We start from the raw sequence: 22,080 nt of genomic DNA, 5'->3' as shown, positions 1-22,080 counted from the left end.
CTTATTAAGCCAATGTCCTTAGAGCTTCATTCAAATACTCATGCGGCAACTGAAAGCCGTCGTCATTCATATATATATTTTTCATCATGAATCCATCTGGTTAAAGGTCTGTTTTATTATTTGAAGGTCCCATTTGTAGTTGTTTTCAGATAATTTCTTGTTCCCGCCCGATTGGAATGATAAGAACTGTTGTCCGGTTGATATCTGATAGTTGATTATCGGTAGTGAGTCTTAACCCCGAAATGAAGAGTGTATATCGAACACCCTATCGGTAAACTGTAAACTCACTCGATTGCGTTGTGTTTAACTCACCTTTTAATCGGCAAACTTACAAAAACTGGCTCACTGTTCAACTCACAATGTACCGTACAATTTCTCGCTCACATGTCATTGCCTTATTTGGAAACGCGATCAACGTCACATAACAACAACGACTATGGGGGGAGGGCTAAGTCTATTACTCTCGCACGTAACTCCCCTAAAAATTGAACCTATCAATTTTTACAATCCTTAACAAAAGATCATGCAACTTGGAAACATCGGAAAGTAGATTGAACTTCATTTGAACTTTTTTTTACATTGACGAATTGTTCTATGGAGCCAGAGTATTTAAATAGGCTGTAAAGACACCTTATTTCCTTGCCAAGCGTTTGGTTAAACACGTAACAATACAATAATAAAAATCAACGGGGGTTGAGGTCCAATGGAACGTTTTTCCAGAGCATATCTGATGAGTCCAGCAGTAAACCGAGAAGACAAAACATGGTGATAAATGTCGTAATGTTTGAAGGTCTCAGTTATAGTAATTTTCAGGTAATTTCGTGATAAATGATGACAAATGGAATTATTTTTAGTTAGAAAAAACGAAACTAAATTTTTTAAAAAAAAACAACGATTCAGATAAAACTTCAGCCTTCATCTGGGGGAAGTGACACGATTTTTTACAACGAGCACGATATATATAATGAAAATGTAGATGTTTAGATAATTAAGTCTTGTCCTTAGAGCTTCATTGAAATACTCATGCGGCAACTGAAAGCCGTCGTCATTCATATATATATTTTTCATCATGAATCCATCTGGTTAAAGGTCTGTTTTATTATTTGAAGGTCCCATTTGTAGTTGTTTTCAGATAATTTCTTGTTCCCGCCCGATTGGAATGATGAGAACTGTTGTCCGGTTGATATCTGATAGTTGATTATCGGTAGTGAGTCTTAACCCCGAAATGAAGAGTGTATACCACCTTATTTCCTTGCCAAGCGTTTGGTTAAACACGTTACAATACAATAATAAAAATCAACGGGGGTCGAGGTCCAATGGAACGTTTTTCAAGAGCATATCTGATGAGTCCAGCAGTAAACTGAGAAGACAAAACATGGTGATAAATGCCGTAATGTTTGAAGGTCCTAGTTATAGTAATTTTCAGGTAATTTCGTAATAAATGATAACAAATAGAATTATTCTAGTTAGAAAAAACGAAACTAATTTTTTTAAAAAAGCAACGATTCAGCTAAAACTTCAGCCTTCATCGGGGGGAAGTGACACGATTTTTTACAACGAGCTTTATATATATATATAATGAAAATGTAGATGTTAAGATAATTAAGTCTTGTCCTTAGAGCTTAATTCAAATACTCATGCGGCAAGTGAATGTCGTCGTCATTCATATAGATTTTTCATCATTAATCCACCATGTCAGAGGTGTATTTTGATATTTGTATGTCCTACTTATCGTAATTTTCAGGTAATTTTGTTCCCGCCCTATTCGAATGATAAGAACGGTTGTGCCGTTGATATTTGTTAGTTAGTTATTGGTAACAAGTCTTGAAGTTGACCCCGAAATACAAGACACGCAGACCACTTTCAAAGAAAAAATCATCCAGGGTTAACACACGCTGCATATTATCCGAATTTGAGTGAAACTTGTAGAATGTGATGTAGACCTCGTTTCATGATTAATATCTTATATTTGCGGAATAAATTGATGCAAACAACAAAGGAAACTGTTGAAAAGAAAGTCTCAGTCATTACGCTAATTGGCAATTTTCAATATTGTTTGTCCTGGTGTCTTACAAATTCATGAATACCTTGGAATAATATATTAACAGCAGACCAAAGTGACTGTTGTACGACTCTCAAAGGCAGTGTCATGAAAATTTCCTTACATCAAAATATCCATCATAAGAGTAGATTGAACTTCATGTGAGCTTTATTTTATATTGAAAAGATTGTTCTATGGAGCTAGAGAAATTAAACAGGCTGTAAAGACACCCTATTTTCTTGCCAAGCGTTTAGTTAAACATTTTACAACACAATAATGAAAATCAACGGATGATTGAATTTCAATGGAACGATTTCGTAGAGCAAATTTGACGAGCCCAGCTGTAAACCGAGAGGATAAAACGTCGTGATAAATGTCGTAATGTTTGAAGGTCCTACTTATAGTAATTTTCAGGTAATTTTGTGATAAATGATGACAACTAAAACGTTATTCTGGTTAGAAAAATGTAGACTAAATTTTTTAAAACTTCAGTCTTTGTCATGAGGAAGTAATAAGAATTTTTACAACGAGCACGATATATATAAAGAAAAATGCAGATGTTTAGCTAATTAAGTCTTGTCACAAATACTCATTCGAGAAGTGAATGCCGTCGTCATTGATATGACAAGTTTGTCATCATAAATCCCCCTGGTAGAGGTCTATTTTGATATTTTAAGGTGGGTTAACACACGCTGCATATTATCCGAATTTGAGTGAAACTTGTAGAATGTGATGTAGACCTCGTTTCATGATTAATATCTTATATTTGCGGAATAAATTGATGCAAAACAACAAAGGAAACCGTTGAAAAGAAAGTCTCAGTCATTACGAAAATTGGCAATTTTCAATATTGTTTGTCCTGGTGTCTTAAAAATTCATGAATACTTTGGAATAATATATTAACAGCAGACCAAAGTGACTGTTGTACGACTCTCATAGGCAGTGTCATTTCGAAACACCAAAAACGTTTTTCGTATTAATAGAAACGTACAAATGATGGTCCAGTTTTGCTATAAACTACCACTAGTGTACTTAAATTGTTTTGATCGTCTGTAGCCATTGATGGACTGGGTCGGAATGGAATGCGTCTTATAGAAGGTTGGGTTGACATTTTTTTTTTCAATGAATTTAAGTGTTTTTCGAAGTTCATACTAATATAAACTGCTGGAGCTTTGGTTATTGCCATCGGTTTTCTTGTTCATGGAGAGTTTTTATGATAGCTTATTATAGTAAGTGTTTTAGATGTGACGAGTTCATCCCCTTCTCCTTTTTGTAAAATGTACTCATATTTCTACTGAAAGGTAGATTAAGCGACTGAAATAATGCACAAAGTGTTTGCTTTCACTAAACGACTGAAAAAAGCAGTGCGACATATTTTCTTTGCCATTACGTTGGAAATTGCCTTACATCAAAATATCCATCATAAAAGTAGATTGAACATCATTTGAACTTAATTTTATATTGATCAATTGTTCTATGGAGCTAGAGAAATTAAACAGGCTGTAACGACACCCCATTTTCTTGCCAAGCGTTTAGTTAAACACTTTACAATACAATAACAAAAATTAATGGGACTCAAGGTTAAATGGAACGTTTTTGAAGAGCATATCTGATGAGTCCAGCAGCAAACTGATCGGGAAGACAAAACATGGTGATAAACGTCGTAATGTTTGAAGGTCCTACTTATAGTAATTTTCAGGTAATTTTTGATAAATGATGACAAATAAAACGTTATTCTGGTTAGAAAAAATGGAAACTGAATGTTTAAAACTCAACGTTTCGGCTAAAACTTCAGCCTTCATCTGGGGGAAGTGATACGATTTGTTAAAACGAGCACAAAACATAGCAAGAAAAATGCAAATGTTTGCCTTATTAAGCTAATGTCCTTAGAGCTTCATTCAAATACTCATGCGGCAACTGAAAGCCGTCGTCATTCAAAAATATTTTTTTATCATGAGTCCATCTGGCTAAAGGTCTGTTTTATTATTTGAAGGTCCCATTTGTAGTTGTTTTCAGATAATTTCTTGTTCCCGCCCGATTGGAATGATAAGAAGTGTTGTCCGGTTGATATCTGATAGTTGATTACGGTAGTGAGTCTTAACCCCGAAATGAAGAGTGTATACCGAACACCCTATCGGTAAACTGTAAACACACGATTGCGTTGTGTTTAACTCAGCTTTAAATCGGCAAACTCACAAAAACTGGTTCGCTGTTCAACTCACAATTCACCGTAAAATTTCTCGCTCACATGTTATTGCCTTATTTGGAAACGCGATCAACGTCACATAACAACAACAACTATGGGGGGAGGGCTTAGTCTACTACTCTCGCACACAACTCCCCTAAAAATTGAACCTATCAATTTTTACAATCCTTAACAAAAGATCATGCAACTTGTAGACAAGACACAAAAAGTGCAAAATCTAACATAAACAATATAAAAGTTCTTTGAGTATCGTATCTAAAACCAATTTTGGAACACAACTGACACTGATCTTGCTTCATGCTGGGCTAGTACCGAAATGTATTTTGTTGGGAGAGGGCAGGGTGGGCTCTTATTTGAGGGCAGGCTCTCATTGACTTTTTGGGCTTTCGGGGTTGGCGCTTATTCGAAGTGGGTGCTTATTCGTAGGTGGGCAGTTTATTGCATAAATATGGCAAACTGCCAAGAAGGCTTCTTGGAGTGCAAGAGTATTGGAGCCATGCCAGTGAAAGAATATTCTTGTACCATTAATTTAGGGTTTCTGTTAAAATGTGTAACAACCAGGTCTTTTACTTTTAGAAAGGGTCCTCCAACCCCAGCTTTAAAGTTCTCATATTTGAATGGGGGAATGGTTGATGGAATTATATATTATAACATTACGACCATCAGTTGATTCACTGACAAAGATCAGTAACCCAATGAACACACTATTATGGACAACAAATTCATATTTGTTTTTATTGAAATGGGGAAGTTTATCCTCTGGGAGAAATTTGAGCTTTTTATAATCTAAGCGATTTTTAAAGATCGGCAGGGGCTGGAGGGGGGGCTCCCATATAAAAATGAAAGGGATAAACTCGAAAAGTTTGAAAAGAAGCCCTAAAATGTATCAGAATTCTGCTTTGTGGGCATGATCTGAATAATTGTTTTTTATCATTTTATTTAGGAGGTACCAAATCAGTTGATTGACATTTTCTGCCTGTCATATTTTTTGGCTCATTACCCTAAAAGCTACCACACTGTATCTGACGGTAGTAATTTTAGCTTTTAACACCCTAAGGGGTATCAAATCACAAATATTAACCCCTAAAGGGTATGGCAATCACCCCCGTCAATTTAATATGAGATTTCCACCTCCCCCCGCCGGGGGTATTTAAGGCGACTTAAGGCGACTTTAGGCAACTTTAAGCGACTTAACGCGACTTAAGGTCCCTGAGTAGGCCTGCTGTAAACTCAGTCGATTGCTTTGTGTTTAACTCAGCTTTTAATCGGCAAACTCACAAAAACTGACTCGCTGTTCAACTCTTAATTCACCGTACAATTTCTCGCTCACATGTCATTGCCTTATTTGGAAACGCGATCAACGTCACATAACAACAACGACTATGGGGGGAGGGCTAAGTATATTACCCTCGCACAGATGTGTCATTTACAAGACACACAGACCGCTTTGGAATGAAAAGTCAGCCGTGGCTAACAGATGCTGCATATTATTCGAATTTAAATGAAAGTTGTAGATTGTGATGTAGACCTCGTTTCGTGATTAATATTTTATGTTTGTTGAACAAATTGATGCTAAACAACAAAGCTAACCATTGGGAAGAAGGACTCATCCATTAAGCTAATTGGTAGTTTTCAATATTCTTTGTTTTGATGTCTGAAAAAATTCGTGAATACCTTAGAATAATATATAAAAAAACAGACTAAGGTGGATAGTTGTACGACTCTCAAAGGCAACGTGTCATTTCAAAGCACTAAAACGTTTTGATATTAATAGAAACCTACAAATGATGCTCCAGTTTTGCTATAAACTACCACCAGTATACTAAAATTCTCCTGATCGTCTGTAACCATTGATGGACTGGGTCGGAATGGAATGCAGCTTATAGAAGGTTTGGTTGACATTTTTCAACTCCTCGCATTTTCGTCTCCAAATTTTCGGTTAGAGCACATAATGAGTTATTGCTTCAATAATTTATTTGATTTCTTTCTCCCGGTGTTCTGGAATTAATGTCTTGTAACTATGGTTAGGTATTTTTGAAAGGTACATGTCGTGTGGTAACATTTTTTACCTTTTGAAATATTTATTTATTTGCTTTCCTGTTTTTTTTTTTTCATGTTTTCTTAGTATTTACCACGTTAGTTGAATGACTTGTAAAAAATCCACAGTTTCAAGCAAAGCTTGTAAAGTCCTTGGCGTTGTGCGGCGAAACTTATATAACTGTCCCAGATCGGTAAGGGAAACGGCGTACAAGACCTTAGCCCGACGAACCCCCGAATATGGAAGTGCCGCATGTGATCCGTACCACGAGAAGGACTTCGAAAAGCTGGAGGGAGTTCAGAGAAAGGCAGCACGATTCTGCGCTTTCAACTACAACCCTTATGCAAGCGTGACGGAAATGCTGCAGGAACTTAAGTGACACTTTCTCTAAGAACGGTCCACTGCGTTTCGGGTCGGAAAAAAGTTTGCCCTCAAACTTTGCCCAGTAAATGATCTTGGGTCGTATGCTAATGAAATGAATTTAGTTTTTGGAAATACGTTAAAATAGATTTTTTACAGGTCTCAACAGTCAGAGCGGTCGAGGACCTAAATTTGGGCGTGGCGAAAATAGAAAATTGCATAAAATTGATGAGCTCGCTGCTCGAAAACCAGGAAACGCCACAAAAATTCATTATAATTCCTAAGTTAAGTAATTCTTCAAAGGTATGAAATGCATATTTATTTGGATTTGTTTTAATTTTTAGGGTCACAAAAATTAATATTAGTAACCTTCATTAAAACGCTTTCTGAAAACCGGTGAAAGTACCCTGTCTTTGCCGGCATTTATTTCACAAGTCCAGACCGAACTATTCTAAATTCCAACTGAACTTTGCTAAACAGATGTTAGAAAGCACAGAAATATAAAAATACCTTGCGCTTTTTATCTTCCTTGATCACAGCGACTTCGCACTTTTGGTGCTTTTGCGAATATGAAACCGGCATTATGCAAATGAGGTTGTTGATCAAATTCAGATTGTTATAAAACAAAACATTCTTAATCGCTAAATTTTACCATTCTAAATTAACCACACCAAAAAACACACAAAATAACACGCATAAACGGTTTTAACCGTTTACAAATGCCTTAAATTGGTGAATAATTCGGCCCCGATTTTATGACACTTTGTGGGGAATTTTTATGCAAATTAGTCTGTCTGCTAAACAGTATTTAGGTTCTAAGAAACTTATTTTCATTATTATTATTATTATTGTTAGTATTATTTGTTTTTCCATTTTTGCATGTTTGCTTTGTTGACGCCATTCAATTGGTATTCATTGCTTGAAGGTCCTTTAGGAAGTAAAACATTTCGCTGAGTTTGGCCTACTGCCATCTGAATTAATCACAAATCACTGAAATTGACAAGCAGACTAGGAGGATATCCCTCCACGTTAAGTGCCTTTCTCAATATATAGATAATATAAACTTCTGCACCACACCACGAAAAAGATTTCGGTGGTCTAGAAGTTGTTTTAGCCATTTGTCTTTTGAAGTGCAAGTTGTCATTCTATTACAGTTCGCAAAAAATTTCCATGTAGTAATAAGAAAAAATTGAATTCCCTTTAGTAAAACATGTGATTTATTAATTTTCAAAAGCTGGGCATTATCAATATGTTGCTCAAATTGAATTGATAAGAACTTGTACATGAAAGCCGGAAGGAAAAACAAACTGCACAGAAAAAGAAAGATTTCCTAGGAAGCGAGGGAAGGATAATCCGTCTATCCGTCCGTCGCGATGTGTTCCGGTTGCAATCCCGGCGGACTGGTGTCTCGCTCTGAGAGTTTCACTCCAGGCCCTTCGACGCAAATGCCAAAGCTTCTAACCTGTACTTTTTGGTGTAGTTAATATTTTTAATGTAATGTCTCATTGTTTCAGTGTAATTATTTTAAAGTCATTATTACTGAAAATTCAACACGAGCTTTCCTCCTAGAGAAAGATAATCAAATCCCACATTAAGGAGCATCAGTACAGTATATTGTTGCTGTGTTGTTTATAGCGTAAGTGTAATTTTAAAACTACTCCAAGCTAGTTGACAGGCAGTCCACTAAAATACCATAAATCCTCGAAAAAGTGCTACCTCTCGAATACGCGCCCCCAATGTGTCCTGGAAATGTTCGCCATAATTCCATTCCATACCATTTAGAGCACCCTTGGGACACTGAAGGTGTCATTACCAGCTCAAAAAGGACGGCAGGGAAAATCTGAAATTTGAAATAAGTGCCCTGGACCCTCAACTGGCATGAGGTTAGAAGCGTGGCTTAGAATTTGAACTTGACGCTTATGAGAAACAATTACATGTACTTTATTGCACATGTATTTCATTGAACATAAACAGCTCGTTTACGACTTACCCTCAAATTTGAATCTGCATTAAAGAGTTTTGTAGCCCAATCCACGTCCCGTATTCCTTATTCCCTTTATACAAATTTCTCGATCCTTGACGTCAAGACTTGGGTAATAAGGGAAATTGTGCATTCCGAAACAAGATGTCGTGCTTCCTGTCACGTTCGGGGATTTGTAGTGATTCAAGAGGCATTTCAGGTTTCTTTAATTTGCTTCATTGCACTGAATCAATAGAAAGCCACCTTGCGTCTGTTCATTTATCGCGAGAAACTATAACGGAGGGAGAGCTAATCCTGGCCAGGGCTGGCCTTTTTGATTTGGAACAGACCGTCGTAGAACAAATGTCGGTATGCGCCAAACATAGGCACACCTTGGGGAAGTTCTGGCGCCCGAGAACAGCATGCCAGTATCCCGCTCATCAGGGACGTCCTGGTAGGAGCCAGAAGGGGGCAAAGAGCCGGTATTCTGTTACTCTTGAGATGTCTAAGGCTATTCATCAAATGTATGGTGTCCTTGTCCAAATCGGTTCAGGTGCGTACATAATAGTTACTTCCTTGTGACCGTTCTCTTACATAAAATCAGTTATAGCAAACTGACTTTTATTTATGATGAAGAACTTCAAGTTGGTGTTGAATTTTTCTAGGATTTAATTTTGCAACATGTTTAGAGTGAAAATGTGGCGGGGAAGTGTGCCTAATTCGAGCTCCCTGTCTGAGATTTTTTTCTCACGGCATTTGCCGGTATTTTCGTTCAGTTTGTTGGCTTTTACAATTAGCGTCTAATTGAATTATCTACCTCTGTTTGTAATTGAATGATCTTCGCTTTTCTCCCTGTTTTATTTTCTTCTTTCGCACACGCGGTAAAGTTCCCAAAACAAAGACCCTCGTTTAATACTTTTGGATGTAGCAGCCTTTCCTTTTTGCTCTTGCTGGTTTCACACTAATATTGCGACAGAATTGGAAATGTAAAGGCATTCTTGACATCTCATTATGTTTTTGAAATATCGGGTTCTTTGGTACACAGTATGTGATATATTATTGGCCATCTCTTTTCTTTGCATATGATATTCTCCAAAAATGGGCGTAAAAAAATCGGGTGGAAAGGAGTAAAGGAAGAGCAAAGAAAAAAAAAGGCGCGCTCGAGTTTATCCCCTTCCCCAGTCCCTCCTCGGTTTATTAACCTAAAGTAGCCCTTGCGGAGCAGAAAGATACCTGTCGTGTTTTAGATAGTTCTTTACTTTAGGAGGTCTCTGTGAATATAATGAAAATTGTCCAATTTTATCGCCTTCGGGGGGTTAAGGGCACCCCCACTCTACCCCCCCCCCCCCCCATATTGCGTATCAAAACGAAATTGTACTGAAACATCCCCCGATAAAAAAATGTTCATGTGGTATTTTCACATATGCTTCTTAGACTGCGTAGCGCAGTAGCCCGAACATGAGAAACTAGAAATACGTGACTCGCAAAACCTCGCGAAGCTGGGGCTGGGTGGAAAACCCTCTTTACTCGTCCTGTAGCATCAAATGAGGAGATTAAAAGGGGCATAGGATTTTTTTATGAGCATGGTCTTTTCGTAGTTCCACAGGCTAGTTTGCGGTTGAAAATCTATTTCTGACGCGATGTAATGTACAACGGGCGTGCAGCGCTGTCGTGTTCGATGAATTTATTTCCCACGGAAAATTATATTACCGCGGCCACAAACGTGTAATTTCTTCAATGCAATCTTTCACAAAAAAGATTTCTAAAAGAAAGGGAAAATATTCTGGAGAGATAGTTCTGTATCCAGTGAATATTGATGAACATTGCAGTTGAAATTTGATCATGCACGCATATTTTTTCCGATGTATGCAAATTTTTTTCAGACGACGCCAGTCTGACGCCATTCATACTTTGTTTGCGCACTGTTGCCAGGCAACAGCACGGACACCTTCACGGAAATATATAAACATATAAATATATGTTCGGCTCGAATTCGAACGGCTTAGCTCCCGAGCGCGGCCTTCGGCCCGACAAATTTATTAACCTCGCTTCGCGAGGAATAAGTCCGAAGTCAGTTGTAGAACCTTCCTTGAGTAATTTGACTTTCTTTTTGATCAAATAAGTTATTTGCAACAACTGCCGCAACCAACACAATGCCTCTGTGAAAGAAATGCCTTGGATCTTCCGTGCAACTTCGGAAAAGGAATCTGTACAAACGTCCAATCCAGGAGCGAGGTGAGTTATTTTGTAAAAATATCTACCAAAAAATGTAGGTATATAGAGAAAAATCAGACTATAACATTGTTTCTAACCTTTCGTAAAGAAAAGAACTCGGCGCACGCACCTTTTAAAATCTTGATATTTATGAATGCAGCCTGGCTTATAATAAGTTTAATCCTATTTGATTAGTTTGAATCAATTTGTTACAGCAAGGCAATCTCCGCAATAAGATAAACATTGCCATATTTGGTGATATTCGTTATAAGATAAAGCACAATAACAACATGTGGGACGGCCCCGTCATTGTGGCAAGAATTTTTTACTCCATACTGCAGCCCCATTTACGCCGGTCTCTATACAAATGGCTGTCGCGTTCAAAAAATGGCTATAGCATTAAATTGAGGGGCATTTTCAGTATCTGCTTTAGGGGGGGGGGGGGGGGATTGTTGCGCACGCTTTGGGAGCCTCAAAAAACATATTAATAGCTACAATCTTGGACAATTGAAATAAAAAATTAAGACCTTTTTTTTTTCAGTGATTGAAACATGGCGCATTTTGCTTTGCACGCAAATTCATACTGATTGATTTAGAGGGGAGAATGAGGGACCAATTTTTTTTCTTTTATTCTGCCCAAGACATAACTCAAAATAAAGCACAAAAAGAAGGTTGACCCCCTCTAAATTACACATTTAAAATCGATTGAGTTTCGAGATGGAGATGACCAAGGTAGTAAAGTCTACATTTAAACTAATTCACTCCCTTTTGATGCACTTATGCTTTTTACAGCAAGCACATGCAACCGAAAAGGAACACACCCCGTCTATTTTTTTGTACATAAGTACACTAAAAATGCCGTTGTTCCAATTTTGCTGGCTCTCAATTAAAATTAATTTTTCATTTTAAGGCCTTGCAAAGAAGCAGCATCAGCTCAACTCCAGTCTTCAATGTACTCAGCCATAACACCCTGTGTTTTGAGGCGGGGATGCAACTCTAATGAAACTTGGACGCCTTCAGCCTTGCTTGCGTTTGACGATAGCATGGAAATGGACGAATTTGGATTAACTGAAGAAAATAATGGAGGGCCAGTGCAAGTTTTCAATTCCTGCATTGACAGCCTTGCCGATGCTGCAAGAAAGCCTAAAATCGATCCCCTGGAGTCACAAGTAGCTTGCTGGGAAAGTTGCCCCAAAGCTGAAAGATCAGCAGTTGTCCAGAAAACAGAGCAAGTGTGTCAGTTGTTGTGTGATGTAATAGCGCCCAATGATGGAGAGCAATTGTTCCAGGCAGTAATAGATCAACACAACAATAAGACTGAAATTGGTGGTGTCGGCCTGAAAGCCCTCGTTGTTGCATATCAAAATGCCCCGTCCAGGTCTGTAAAAACACAAATACTTAGTATCTACGCCGATCGATTCACAAAAAAATAGCTTAAAGAAATCCATAAGCCATTTGAAGATCTCTCTGAAAGGCAAATAAAGAAGGCAAGAGCTCAAGCGAAGATTGAAGGACCCGGAATACCTGTTGAAAGATTACCGCGACACAGAATCCGTGTGGATCAGCGCCAACTAGACCATTTCTTGGAGTTTAGCATGCGGCCATATTACTACCAAGATGTAGCTTACGGTACTCGCACCCTTAAACTTGAGAGTGGGGAAGAACTTGTTATGCCTAACGTCGTCCGCACAGTGGCCAGGTGCACTATCATCAACCAATACCTTGAACATTGCAAGGAAACTGGATTTAACCCGATCAGTAACTCCACCATGTGGAGAGTACTTGACGTCCAAGAAGCTTCACAGAGGAAATCATTGCGAGGTCTCGATAATACAGCAGCTGACGGTGCTGATGGTTTTAAGGATTTGCTAAGAATCGTAGACGAGCTAGAGCACGTTGGGGCAGCAAAAGACTGGTGTGAACAAGCTAGAAAGAAGCTTCGAGAAGGCAAGTTATATCTCAAGACTTAATACTGTGACCATTGCAAAGAGGATGGCAGCTCCTGCCCTGATCATTGTAGAGTCTTTGCTTTGAGCGATGCCAGTGACGCTGACTACCAGGACGCATGCAGCCACACCCATGACATGGCGTGCGCAGACTGCGAGAGCCTGAAAAGTATCGTGGAGGAAGTAGAAAGTGCCATTCCTAAGTACGAGGCACAGCTCGGAAAAGATCAAACAGACGACCTTCAGCATGACGCGAAGGGTGCCGCCTTTAAAATCTTTGAATGGAAAGCCCATATTTTACGAGCTCAGAATCAGGATCAAGCAAAGCAGCAAATTTTAAACTCCATAGAAGAAGATAAAGTGGTCATAGTAGTTGATTGGGCGATGAAGTTTACAGTCATGAAGTTTCGAGAGAAGCAGGCAGAGTGGTTTGCCAAGAGAGGAATCAATTGGCATGTGAGTAGCGTCATAACAAGACGAGAAGAAAGCCTTGAAGTAACCTGCTACGTTCACCTTCTTGACAGTTGTCGACAGGACTGGTTTGCAGTGCTATCAATCCTGGAGAACCTTCTTTTTACCATTAAGCTGCGACACCCAGGAATAATTAAGGCCTACTTGAGATCAGATGAAGCAGGGTGTTACCACAATAGCAAGCTGGTTTCATCCTTCCGAGAGCTCGGATATCGCCAGGGGATAGAGATCGTCAGATACGACCACTCCGAACCTCAATCGGGAAAGGACATGTGCGATAGAATCTTGTGCCCGATTAAGGCAGCTATTAGAAGGTATTGTAACGAGGGTCATGATGTCGTATCTGCACAAGATATGCATACCGCTTTGAAAGAGAGGCCAGTTAAGGGGACGACAGCGACGGTATGCGCTGTCCAAGAGCAATACACAACGCTAGAGATAAGGAAGATTCCGAACTACAGCAATCTACACAATTTCGAGTTTACTAAAGAAGGCCTACGTGTCTGGAGAGCGTTCAATGTCGGTCCTGGCAAGTTTATTCCATGGAATGACATTGTAATTTGTCCGCAGAGAAAATCAGATCTCATGGAGAAGATCCCATTCTTCCTTACTACTGTTCGCCAGTTCACGTCAAAAGAGCAAAGCAGAGCCGATCTTAGTGAGGACAAGCTATATGAATGTCCCGAGCCAAGCTGCAATGAAGAGTTTCAAAGTCGGTCGGACCTAGACCTCCATATGAATATGTTTGGTCATCAAGAAATCCCGCGACAGCCTGGGAAGGAGTGTCTGTATGATAAGCTAAGGAGAGACTGGGTCAGCCACTTCCAGACATTAACAATACAAGGGAAAGGATTGACAGGAGCATCAGCAGCGGTGAAAGAATCCCTTTCAAGTACCCCACGATTACTGAAGAGCTGGGCACTTCACAAGAAGTGCAGAGGGGCGAGGTTTCCGGAAAAGGTTCGGCGGTATCTGATACATAAGTTTAATATTGGGCAAGGCACTGGCAGGAGAGAAGATCCAGCACAGGTTGCTAAGGATATGCGAACGGCTTCCACAATAGACGGAGAGAGAATGTTCGATAGAACGGAGTGGCTCTCTAAGTGTCAGATTCAAGGTTTTTTCTCGAGGTTATCAGCAAGCATCAAGCAGGGGCACCAGATGGACACAGAGCCTACAGAAAGTGAAAAAGAGGATACCGACGCAGAAGAGCTGGACGATCTGGTAGAGGAGTACGCTTGCGACATAGATGAGGAACGTCTAAGAGATACAACAGAGGTAGTCCTGGGGAAAATAGGCCTGACCCACCCAATCCTGTACGATATTTATGATTTGTGCACCTTGTCAAGAGATGGGAAGCTACCAAGTTTCAAGGTTCCGATGCTTCGAGAGATGTGCAAACATTTTGATCTTTCAGTCCGATCCAAAGATACCAAGGCAGTCCTTCTTTCAAAAATGAAGGAAATGATCTCGGAGTGTAGTTGCAATGCAATGCCGAATAAGCAGCGAACAGTTATGTAATAACTGTGAAAGACAGGAACGAGATTAGGGAGCAACGGTCTCTGTAAACGTTTCAATTAACTAGCGCCGTATTTCTCAAGTAAAATTACGCGTTATATGCAATATATCAAACACGAGAAGGTGTGTTTCATCAGATATCCAAACACTGAGAAGTAGGTTGAAAAAACGAGGCACGAATGAGTTTTTTTAAACGACTTCAAATGATCAATAATTCAAGGCTAAAGTTAGCAAAATTTTATGGTAATTAGGAAATCATATCCAAACCACAGTCACACTAGTGATGTAAATGAGTTCCTAGGGGAACTTTCCTAAAGGTAACGTAACATCTTTTGGTGTTTTGTGTGGGACTTTCCGCGCGGATTGCAACAAATTCCCACCATTTTGAAACCGCGTCTTTCCTATGAGAAAAATTGGGCGCTCCAGCGCGCGCGCAAATGGTGCGCGGTCATTTTTTTTCCCGGTATTTATCGGACTTCACAAATAAAACACGTTATATGTAAAGCATATAGCATAACAGTCATTTTGAAGTAAGCTTAGAAGATTTTAAGGAAGGATCTTGTCTTTTCATTTGTTAACCGCGTTTTACAGTTTCAAAGCGCGGTGCATGCAAAGGTCATTGTTTATATGAGGAAATTGTCAGTATTACTGCCCCTGAAACGGACATTGATGTCAACGGAGGCCATTCCCGCTCAGATTCCAAAAGTTAGTAGCTACACGCCAGTAAGCTTTAATTGTACGGTGTTGAATATTGCTTATCATGTATGAGAATAAAGAGTAATAATGTATTCAAAGCAGTGGTGAATGGAATCAATATGGAGAAAATTAGGAAGTTAACTGAGGAGTTTAAAGGACGTTGACCTATAAACTTCTCCAGTACAGGAGTTATGTCGTTAAAATGCCGCATCCGGCAAAAGAAAACTTTCTTCATCAAATTGTTCTGTACGTTGGTCGTAGATCGGGAAAAAATAAGATGGTGTTGTTAGCATTGTCGTTTTAGTAGTCATTTACCAAATAAAAAAGGCAATCAAGAAATAATCTAGAGTGAAACACAGAATCAAGTGTTGTCGATTTCAATGCAAATCACAGCATCCATTTAAAGCTGAATTGATCTTCACGTTTTTGATACCAAAAACGTGTACAAATTTTCAATAGTACTTTTCAAAAAATAAAAATCGACAGTAGGAAACAGCGAGATGAAAAATTTCTTTATATAGGACTAAGTTTCGTAGACAGCGCATTTAGCATATTAAATGTTTACATTATTTTACATAGCATTCTAAACAATACTAAATAATTCATCAGTTTAAAAGCATTTTTAGACGGTTAAACCCGTTTATGCGTTTTAGTTTTGTGTGCTTTTCGGTGTAGTTAATTTAGAATGGTAAAATTTAGCGATTAAGAATGTTTTGTTTTATAACAATCTGAATTTGATCAACAACCTCATTTGCATAATGTGGGTGTCATATTCGAAAAAGCACCAAAAGTGCGAAGTCACTGTGATCAAGGAAGATAAAAAGCGCAAGGTATTTTTATATTTCTGTGCTTTCTAACATCTGTTTAGCAAAGTTCAGTTGGAATTTAGAATGGTTCGGTCTGGACTTGTGAAATAAATGCCGGCAAAGACAGGGTACTTTCACCGGTTTTCAGAAAGCGTTCTAACGAGGGTTAATAATATCAATTTTTGTGACCCTAAAAATTAAAACAAATGAAAATGAATATGCATTTCATACCTTTGAAGGACCACTTTACTTAGGAATTATAATGAATTTTCGTGGCGTTTCCTGGTTTTCGAGCAGCGAGCTCATCAATTTTATGCAATTTTCTATTTTCGCCACGCCCAAATTTAGGTCCTCGACCGCTCTGACTGTTGTGGCCTGTAAAAAATCTATTTTAACGTATTTCCAAAAACTAAATTCATTTCATTTGCATACGACCCAAGATGACTTACCGGGCAAAGTTTGAGGGCAAACTTTTTTCCGACCTGAAACGCAGTGGACCGCTCTTAGAGAAAGTGTCACTTAATTGGGAAACCCTAACCACTGGAAGGAAAACCGCCAGTCTATCTTTTATGTATAAACTCTCCCTCAAACTGACGGATTTTTCAGTAGCTGCCCACCTGAAACCAAACAGTGAAAGTAGAACCCGAGGGAGCCACTCTTTTAAGTTTATAGTACCCAGGGCAAAGAAAGCTGTTTTCAAGTTTTCCTTCTTCCCGCGCACAATCAGCGAATGGAACTCCCTCCCCAAAGATATTGTAAATTCAACGTCCGTATATAGTTCTAGATCTAAGTTGCTCGATAGCTTTTAATACTCTGCCGTATTAGTTTTATTCAGTTTTCATATTATTGTATGCTTTTAAGCTCTTGGATTTTAGCATTGTTATTGTTATTATTATTTTATCAGTTGGTGTGATATCTTGCGATTTTACAAACTTAATAGATTGTAGATGTAGAAATGGCCTCCTTGTTTTAAGTACATGAAACAATAACCGTTTCTTGCCTTCCCTATTTTCTCTTAGGGAGTGGAAGTTCTAGTTTCATCCGAAAGACTACGATGGCACTGCTTTTACTACTATTAATTTGGAGACAAGGGATGGTAGGTCCAAATCATCATGTAAGCTTTAGCACTGGTGGTGTAATGGTTATCACCCCCGACTAGTGTGCGAATTTTCTTTCAAACATTTATTTAGAAAAAAATATGGAGCGAGGAATACGAGAAATAAAACCATATCTACTTATAAACCATAAACTACAGCAAAAATTATTCGTCAACATGAAAGTTTTTCTTTGACTTTACCACCACTTTTAGGTTGTTTCCCAAGATAATTGTGTTGCTAGAAGCGGAGGAAAACCTAAACTTGACGTGACCGTGTCGTTGGCCAATATCTCTGAACCCATTCTGCAAAGGTGGGTGTCGTTTTTTCAAAGTGTGATCGCAACATAAGATTAGAATGCGCCTTATCCTCAACCTGAAAACTCTCTTCAGGAGACCATTCAAAGGATAGCAATTATTATGTGTAAGAAATGCAAGTTTTGGTTTTCAACATTATTAAGGATATTTTACATGTAGTAGTTGGTCTCTAACATCTCATAACATGCCAAGACATAAATGGTTTATCTAACAAACGATTTATTACTCTATTTTCTTGCTTTTCTTTGCAATTTTTTTTATCTTAACCAGGAGCTAGTTTTTTTGACGTTTTCATTTTTCGACAGTGGCTTAGTCACCAATCACCTTATTATAGCTCACAAACCAAGTTCTCGAGGGGCAGCCGCTAACATTGTTGTGAGGTGGTCATTTCCTTCAACACTCAAATTCAACTCTGCTCAAGCAATACATGGACCACAATACACTGGCTTGGTTGACCACGAATCGGCCTTAATTGTGAAGGTAACATCACACTTGAATGGAATTGTAGCTCATTCTGAACTGCCGGCAATGTTAAACTGGACTATTAACCTAACGTAGAAATACTAAAGAATCTTTCGTCTCTTTAGAAGGCCTTTCAAGCTCTGTGCATTGGAAGGATAATTTGGATCTGATTTTCTCACTGAAATTGATAACCTAGCAACATAACTGACTTTGCTCTTTAATTTGGGATTTACCCATGAGAAGAGACCTCTTTTCTTTAGATTATAATTTAAAAGGTGTTTAATAAAGTGTCATCCCAATTAAGGATGCAGATGATAATGGCCCTTTTGCATTCATCAACATTTATCGATTTTAGTTTGTGCAAATGGCTCCTTGTGAAAATATCTTCCTCGCTGTCAAGTTCCATGTTGATCAGCAGAAGATAACCTCATCTGGGAAGACTGCAGAAACGTCGATCTTTGTTACAGTAGAGTACACTTGGGAAGATGAAAGTCCCGATGCAGCGCCACATACTGAACAAGCATACTCGACTTTTGTGTACTACGCGCCAGGTTAGTAGCTTTTAGCTTAACGTAATAAAAAATAGCAAACAAACAAAAGGGCACAAGCACAATAAAACAAAGTTTACTTTGTAGAGCTGTGGATAAAGGCAAACCAACCAAATCTGGCTACCTGAATGAACTTAAAAGCAAGAAGCTAAGTTAGACAAGTAGTATTGGAAAGTTTTCGTTCAATTCTTCAAAAACAAAACGACATGACATGTTTTGAAGGTACATTGGTCATCGTCAGTGTGACAGTTATGAAACAAGTGTTGAAGTTTATAGCGCGCAAGTCACAATGCGTACGTTACATGACGTTACAGAATATTACGTTGCGTTGATTCAAAGTTACAACGCAGCTAGAATGCACGTGCACTAAAATGGTTGTTAGTCAAGGTGCCTACAAGGAAAGCCTCAATTACAACCTGGCAAAATTTGTAAGCAACCTTCTCCAACCACACATTCCATCTGAGCATGTTGCTTCGGATACTGCTTCACATTTGTTCGTGATATTAACAGGTTTTCCATGAAGGGGAATTATATGGTCTCGTTTAATGTGGAGAGTATATTTGCCAACATTCCCTTGGTTGAACGTATTGACCTGGCGGACAATTACATCAACAAAGGAAATCCAGGCTTCAAACTCAGCGCCTCTGACCTGAAAAGACTTTACTCTTTTGCGACCACCGAAACCCATTTTTTGTTTGAGAGCACATTTTACGATTAGATTGATGGTGTAGCTATGGGCTCCCCCTTAGTCCCCGTTCTTGCCAATATATACATGGGACACCATGAGAAGCTGTGTCTGGAACAATACAAGGATTCTGCAGCATTATTCTACTGTCGTTATCTACACGACACATTTTGCCATTTTCCCTCGGAACAGGATGCTGACCTTATCTTTATTTTTATTAACAGTCAACACCCAAAAAATTATTTCACTATGGAGAAGGAAATTAACCATGATCCACCCCACTCGATGAGCTATTAGACAATAAAGCCTCAAACTTCCCTGTCACCACCACTTATCGCAAAAAGACCTTCACAGGTGTGCTTACCAATTTTCTGTGTTTTACACCCCTTTGCTACAAAATTGGGCTGGTCAAAACTCTCAATTGACAAGACGTTTAAGATCAATAACACCTGGTTGGGTTTTCACAATGATATTCAGAAATTAATTGAAATCTTTCGTAAGAATCTATATCATGAACATGTCTTAACAGGTTAATCAATCGTTACATACCCAAAGCAGGAGAAGGGGAAGGCAAGATCCCCTACGTTGGCCGTTTCCCGGGTATAACACAGAATAGAGTGCATTAACTCATCAATCGATTCTGTGAACTTTTTGATATCAGCCTTATGTTTTCTACGTTCAAATTCAAGCACTTGTTCCACGGGAAAGATCCTCGCCCTGAGAGGCTTCGTACGCTTAAAGAATCTATGTACATAAAATGGAAAATGCCCGACCTCAATCAGAAGGTGAAATATATTAATTTGACACTTTCCTTGTTACCACCTTCACCTACAGTCATTTTTGTTAGGTGCACGTGCATTTTAGGTCCGTTGTAACTTTGAATCCATGAACCGTAATATTCTGTAACGTAATGTAACGTATGCATTGTTACTTAATAATACACGCTATAAAATTCAACACTTGTTTTCGTAATACTGACGATGCCGGATGAACCGTCAAAACATGTCTGAAAAATCAAAAAATAGTCGTTTTGTTTTTGAAGATTTCAACATTGTTGCTGTTGTCTCGACCATATCTTCAATTCTCAAAAGTCTATACAGTGCCTTAAAAAGAGCCTTTTGTGATTATCGGGAGACATTATCATTTATGTCTCCTTTCCCACGCGTAATACAATTAAGTGCCAATATTCAGTTTTATGCCAACAGACGAGCTTCCTTTGCTTAGAGCGTCAAAACACAGATAAACCAGCCAGTGTTGGGATTAATATTGGCCATGCGTCATGGCCGCTTTTATTAATTAGTAATTAAATCCAATAATGTAAAATAAAACCAATGAATAACTATCATTTTAATTATTAAGCTCTAGCAAAGGTGAGGGCACTATAAGAAAGGCCAACAACAAGTTGAAAATGTACACAAACAAAATAATTGAAAAAAAAATGACAAAGATGAAGAAAGGGGAGGAGGTGGGTCGAACTCGGAGAGCGTGTCAAGTCTGAGACTGAGAGGACGAGCACGAGGCAATGGCCACATTTTATACTGGCAGTTTGAAGTCGAGGCTAAGTACTTTTCCGTGAAAGCTCGTGATTATTGCTCAATGTAATTTTTATTGTTACTTTGGTCACAGGATAGTCTTGTGACTCTTGCTCAATATTTTTATGTAATGAGAATTAGGGTTTTATCGAAAATATACTTCCAGTCACGCCCCGAAACGATGTTCCACCACAACTCCCCCACAGGTCTATACCGAGTTAATTAATAAGCCTAGTTAATCTATTTAAATCACTAAGTAGGCAGAAGTCATAAAAGTTTTTATTTGCCGGCAAATAAATTCCTTTTCATTGGACCATGTTTCATTATGACGTGTTTGATGTCAGGGCTTACCTTAAAGACAAAATAACTGCGACCCCCTGCCTGTGACTGAAGCAGTAAGAACTTAAGATGAATCTCTTATCAAATAGGGCATATACCCAGGGATATCCTCTCTGAATCTAAAACTTTCCTCTTTCTTTCGGTATCAAGTGTAATCATAGGTTTCTAAGCCACCAAAATGATCAGGCCACACACCAAGGTTTCAGTGGATGAAGAAATATTGAGTTACAAGGTTTGTTCCATTGCATAGATCATCAGAGTATCGATTCATTCTGCTTTGTCTAGTGTGTTCCAGTTTTCGTCCGTTGGGGATGAGAGACGGTAGGATCAAGGAAAGTCAGCTATCTTCTTCGTCTTACATGAAGACCCAACTGAACAGAGTCGGAAATGTTCCTTACTATTCCAGACCTGGCTCTGTGGGTGTGTTCATGGTGGAAGAAGGATTTCTTCAGTTTGACCGGAATCATCGACTTCCGCTCCAGGGTTAAAGTTGAAGCGGTAAGTTAGTGAGCAAACCAGGAACGTTCCGAGGCCTGAGATGACAACGAAAAAGCAAACAAATAAGCGAAGCAAACGAATGAAAAGACCTTTCTTCATTTGCGACAGCCTACCTTTAGAAGGGACACTAAAAGTGGGGAATACCTACACTGCGAGAATAACTCGCTTCAGATGTTGCGTGAAACAATCTATTCTTCACTTGAAGGTAATGCGTGGAAGTCATTAATCAGATAAATAACGCTATTGTTTATATCTATTAGATAAAAAATCTCAGCGATGATATTAGTGGCATCATCCGATTTTGCATTGAGCACTTCTGTAACCTTTTTTCTAAATACCGTCAGCCTTT

The 22,080-nt window shown here is 38.7% G+C and overlaps 1 protein-coding gene across 1 annotated transcript; it reads left to right on the top strand.

Annotated features, from left to right (window-relative positions):
- The first annotated feature begins 6,006 nt into the window (after positions 1 to 6,006).
- Positions 6,007 to 21,721, top strand: LOC146480195 (uncharacterized). Its single transcript, XM_085109904.1, has 6 exons — positions 6,007 to 6,136; positions 17,276 to 17,352; positions 17,566 to 17,663; positions 17,973 to 18,147; positions 18,485 to 18,680; positions 21,519 to 21,721. Exons 1-6 carry the CDS (start codon positions 6,121 to 6,123, stop codon positions 21,719 to 21,721), a joined length of 765 nt encoding a protein of 254 aa, XP_084966030.1. The 5' UTR covers positions 6,007 to 6,120.
- The last annotated feature ends 359 nt before the right edge of the window (positions 21,722 to 22,080 follow it).

Source organism: Pavona decussata, unplaced genomic scaffold (assembly GCF_977016875.1).
Source record: "Pavona decussata unplaced genomic scaffold, jaPavDecu1.1 SCAFFOLD_54, whole genome shotgun sequence".
NCBI lineage: Eukaryota > Metazoa > Cnidaria > Anthozoa > Scleractinia > Agariciidae > Pavona > Pavona decussata.
This window is presented reverse-complemented; position numbering and strand designations above follow the sequence as displayed.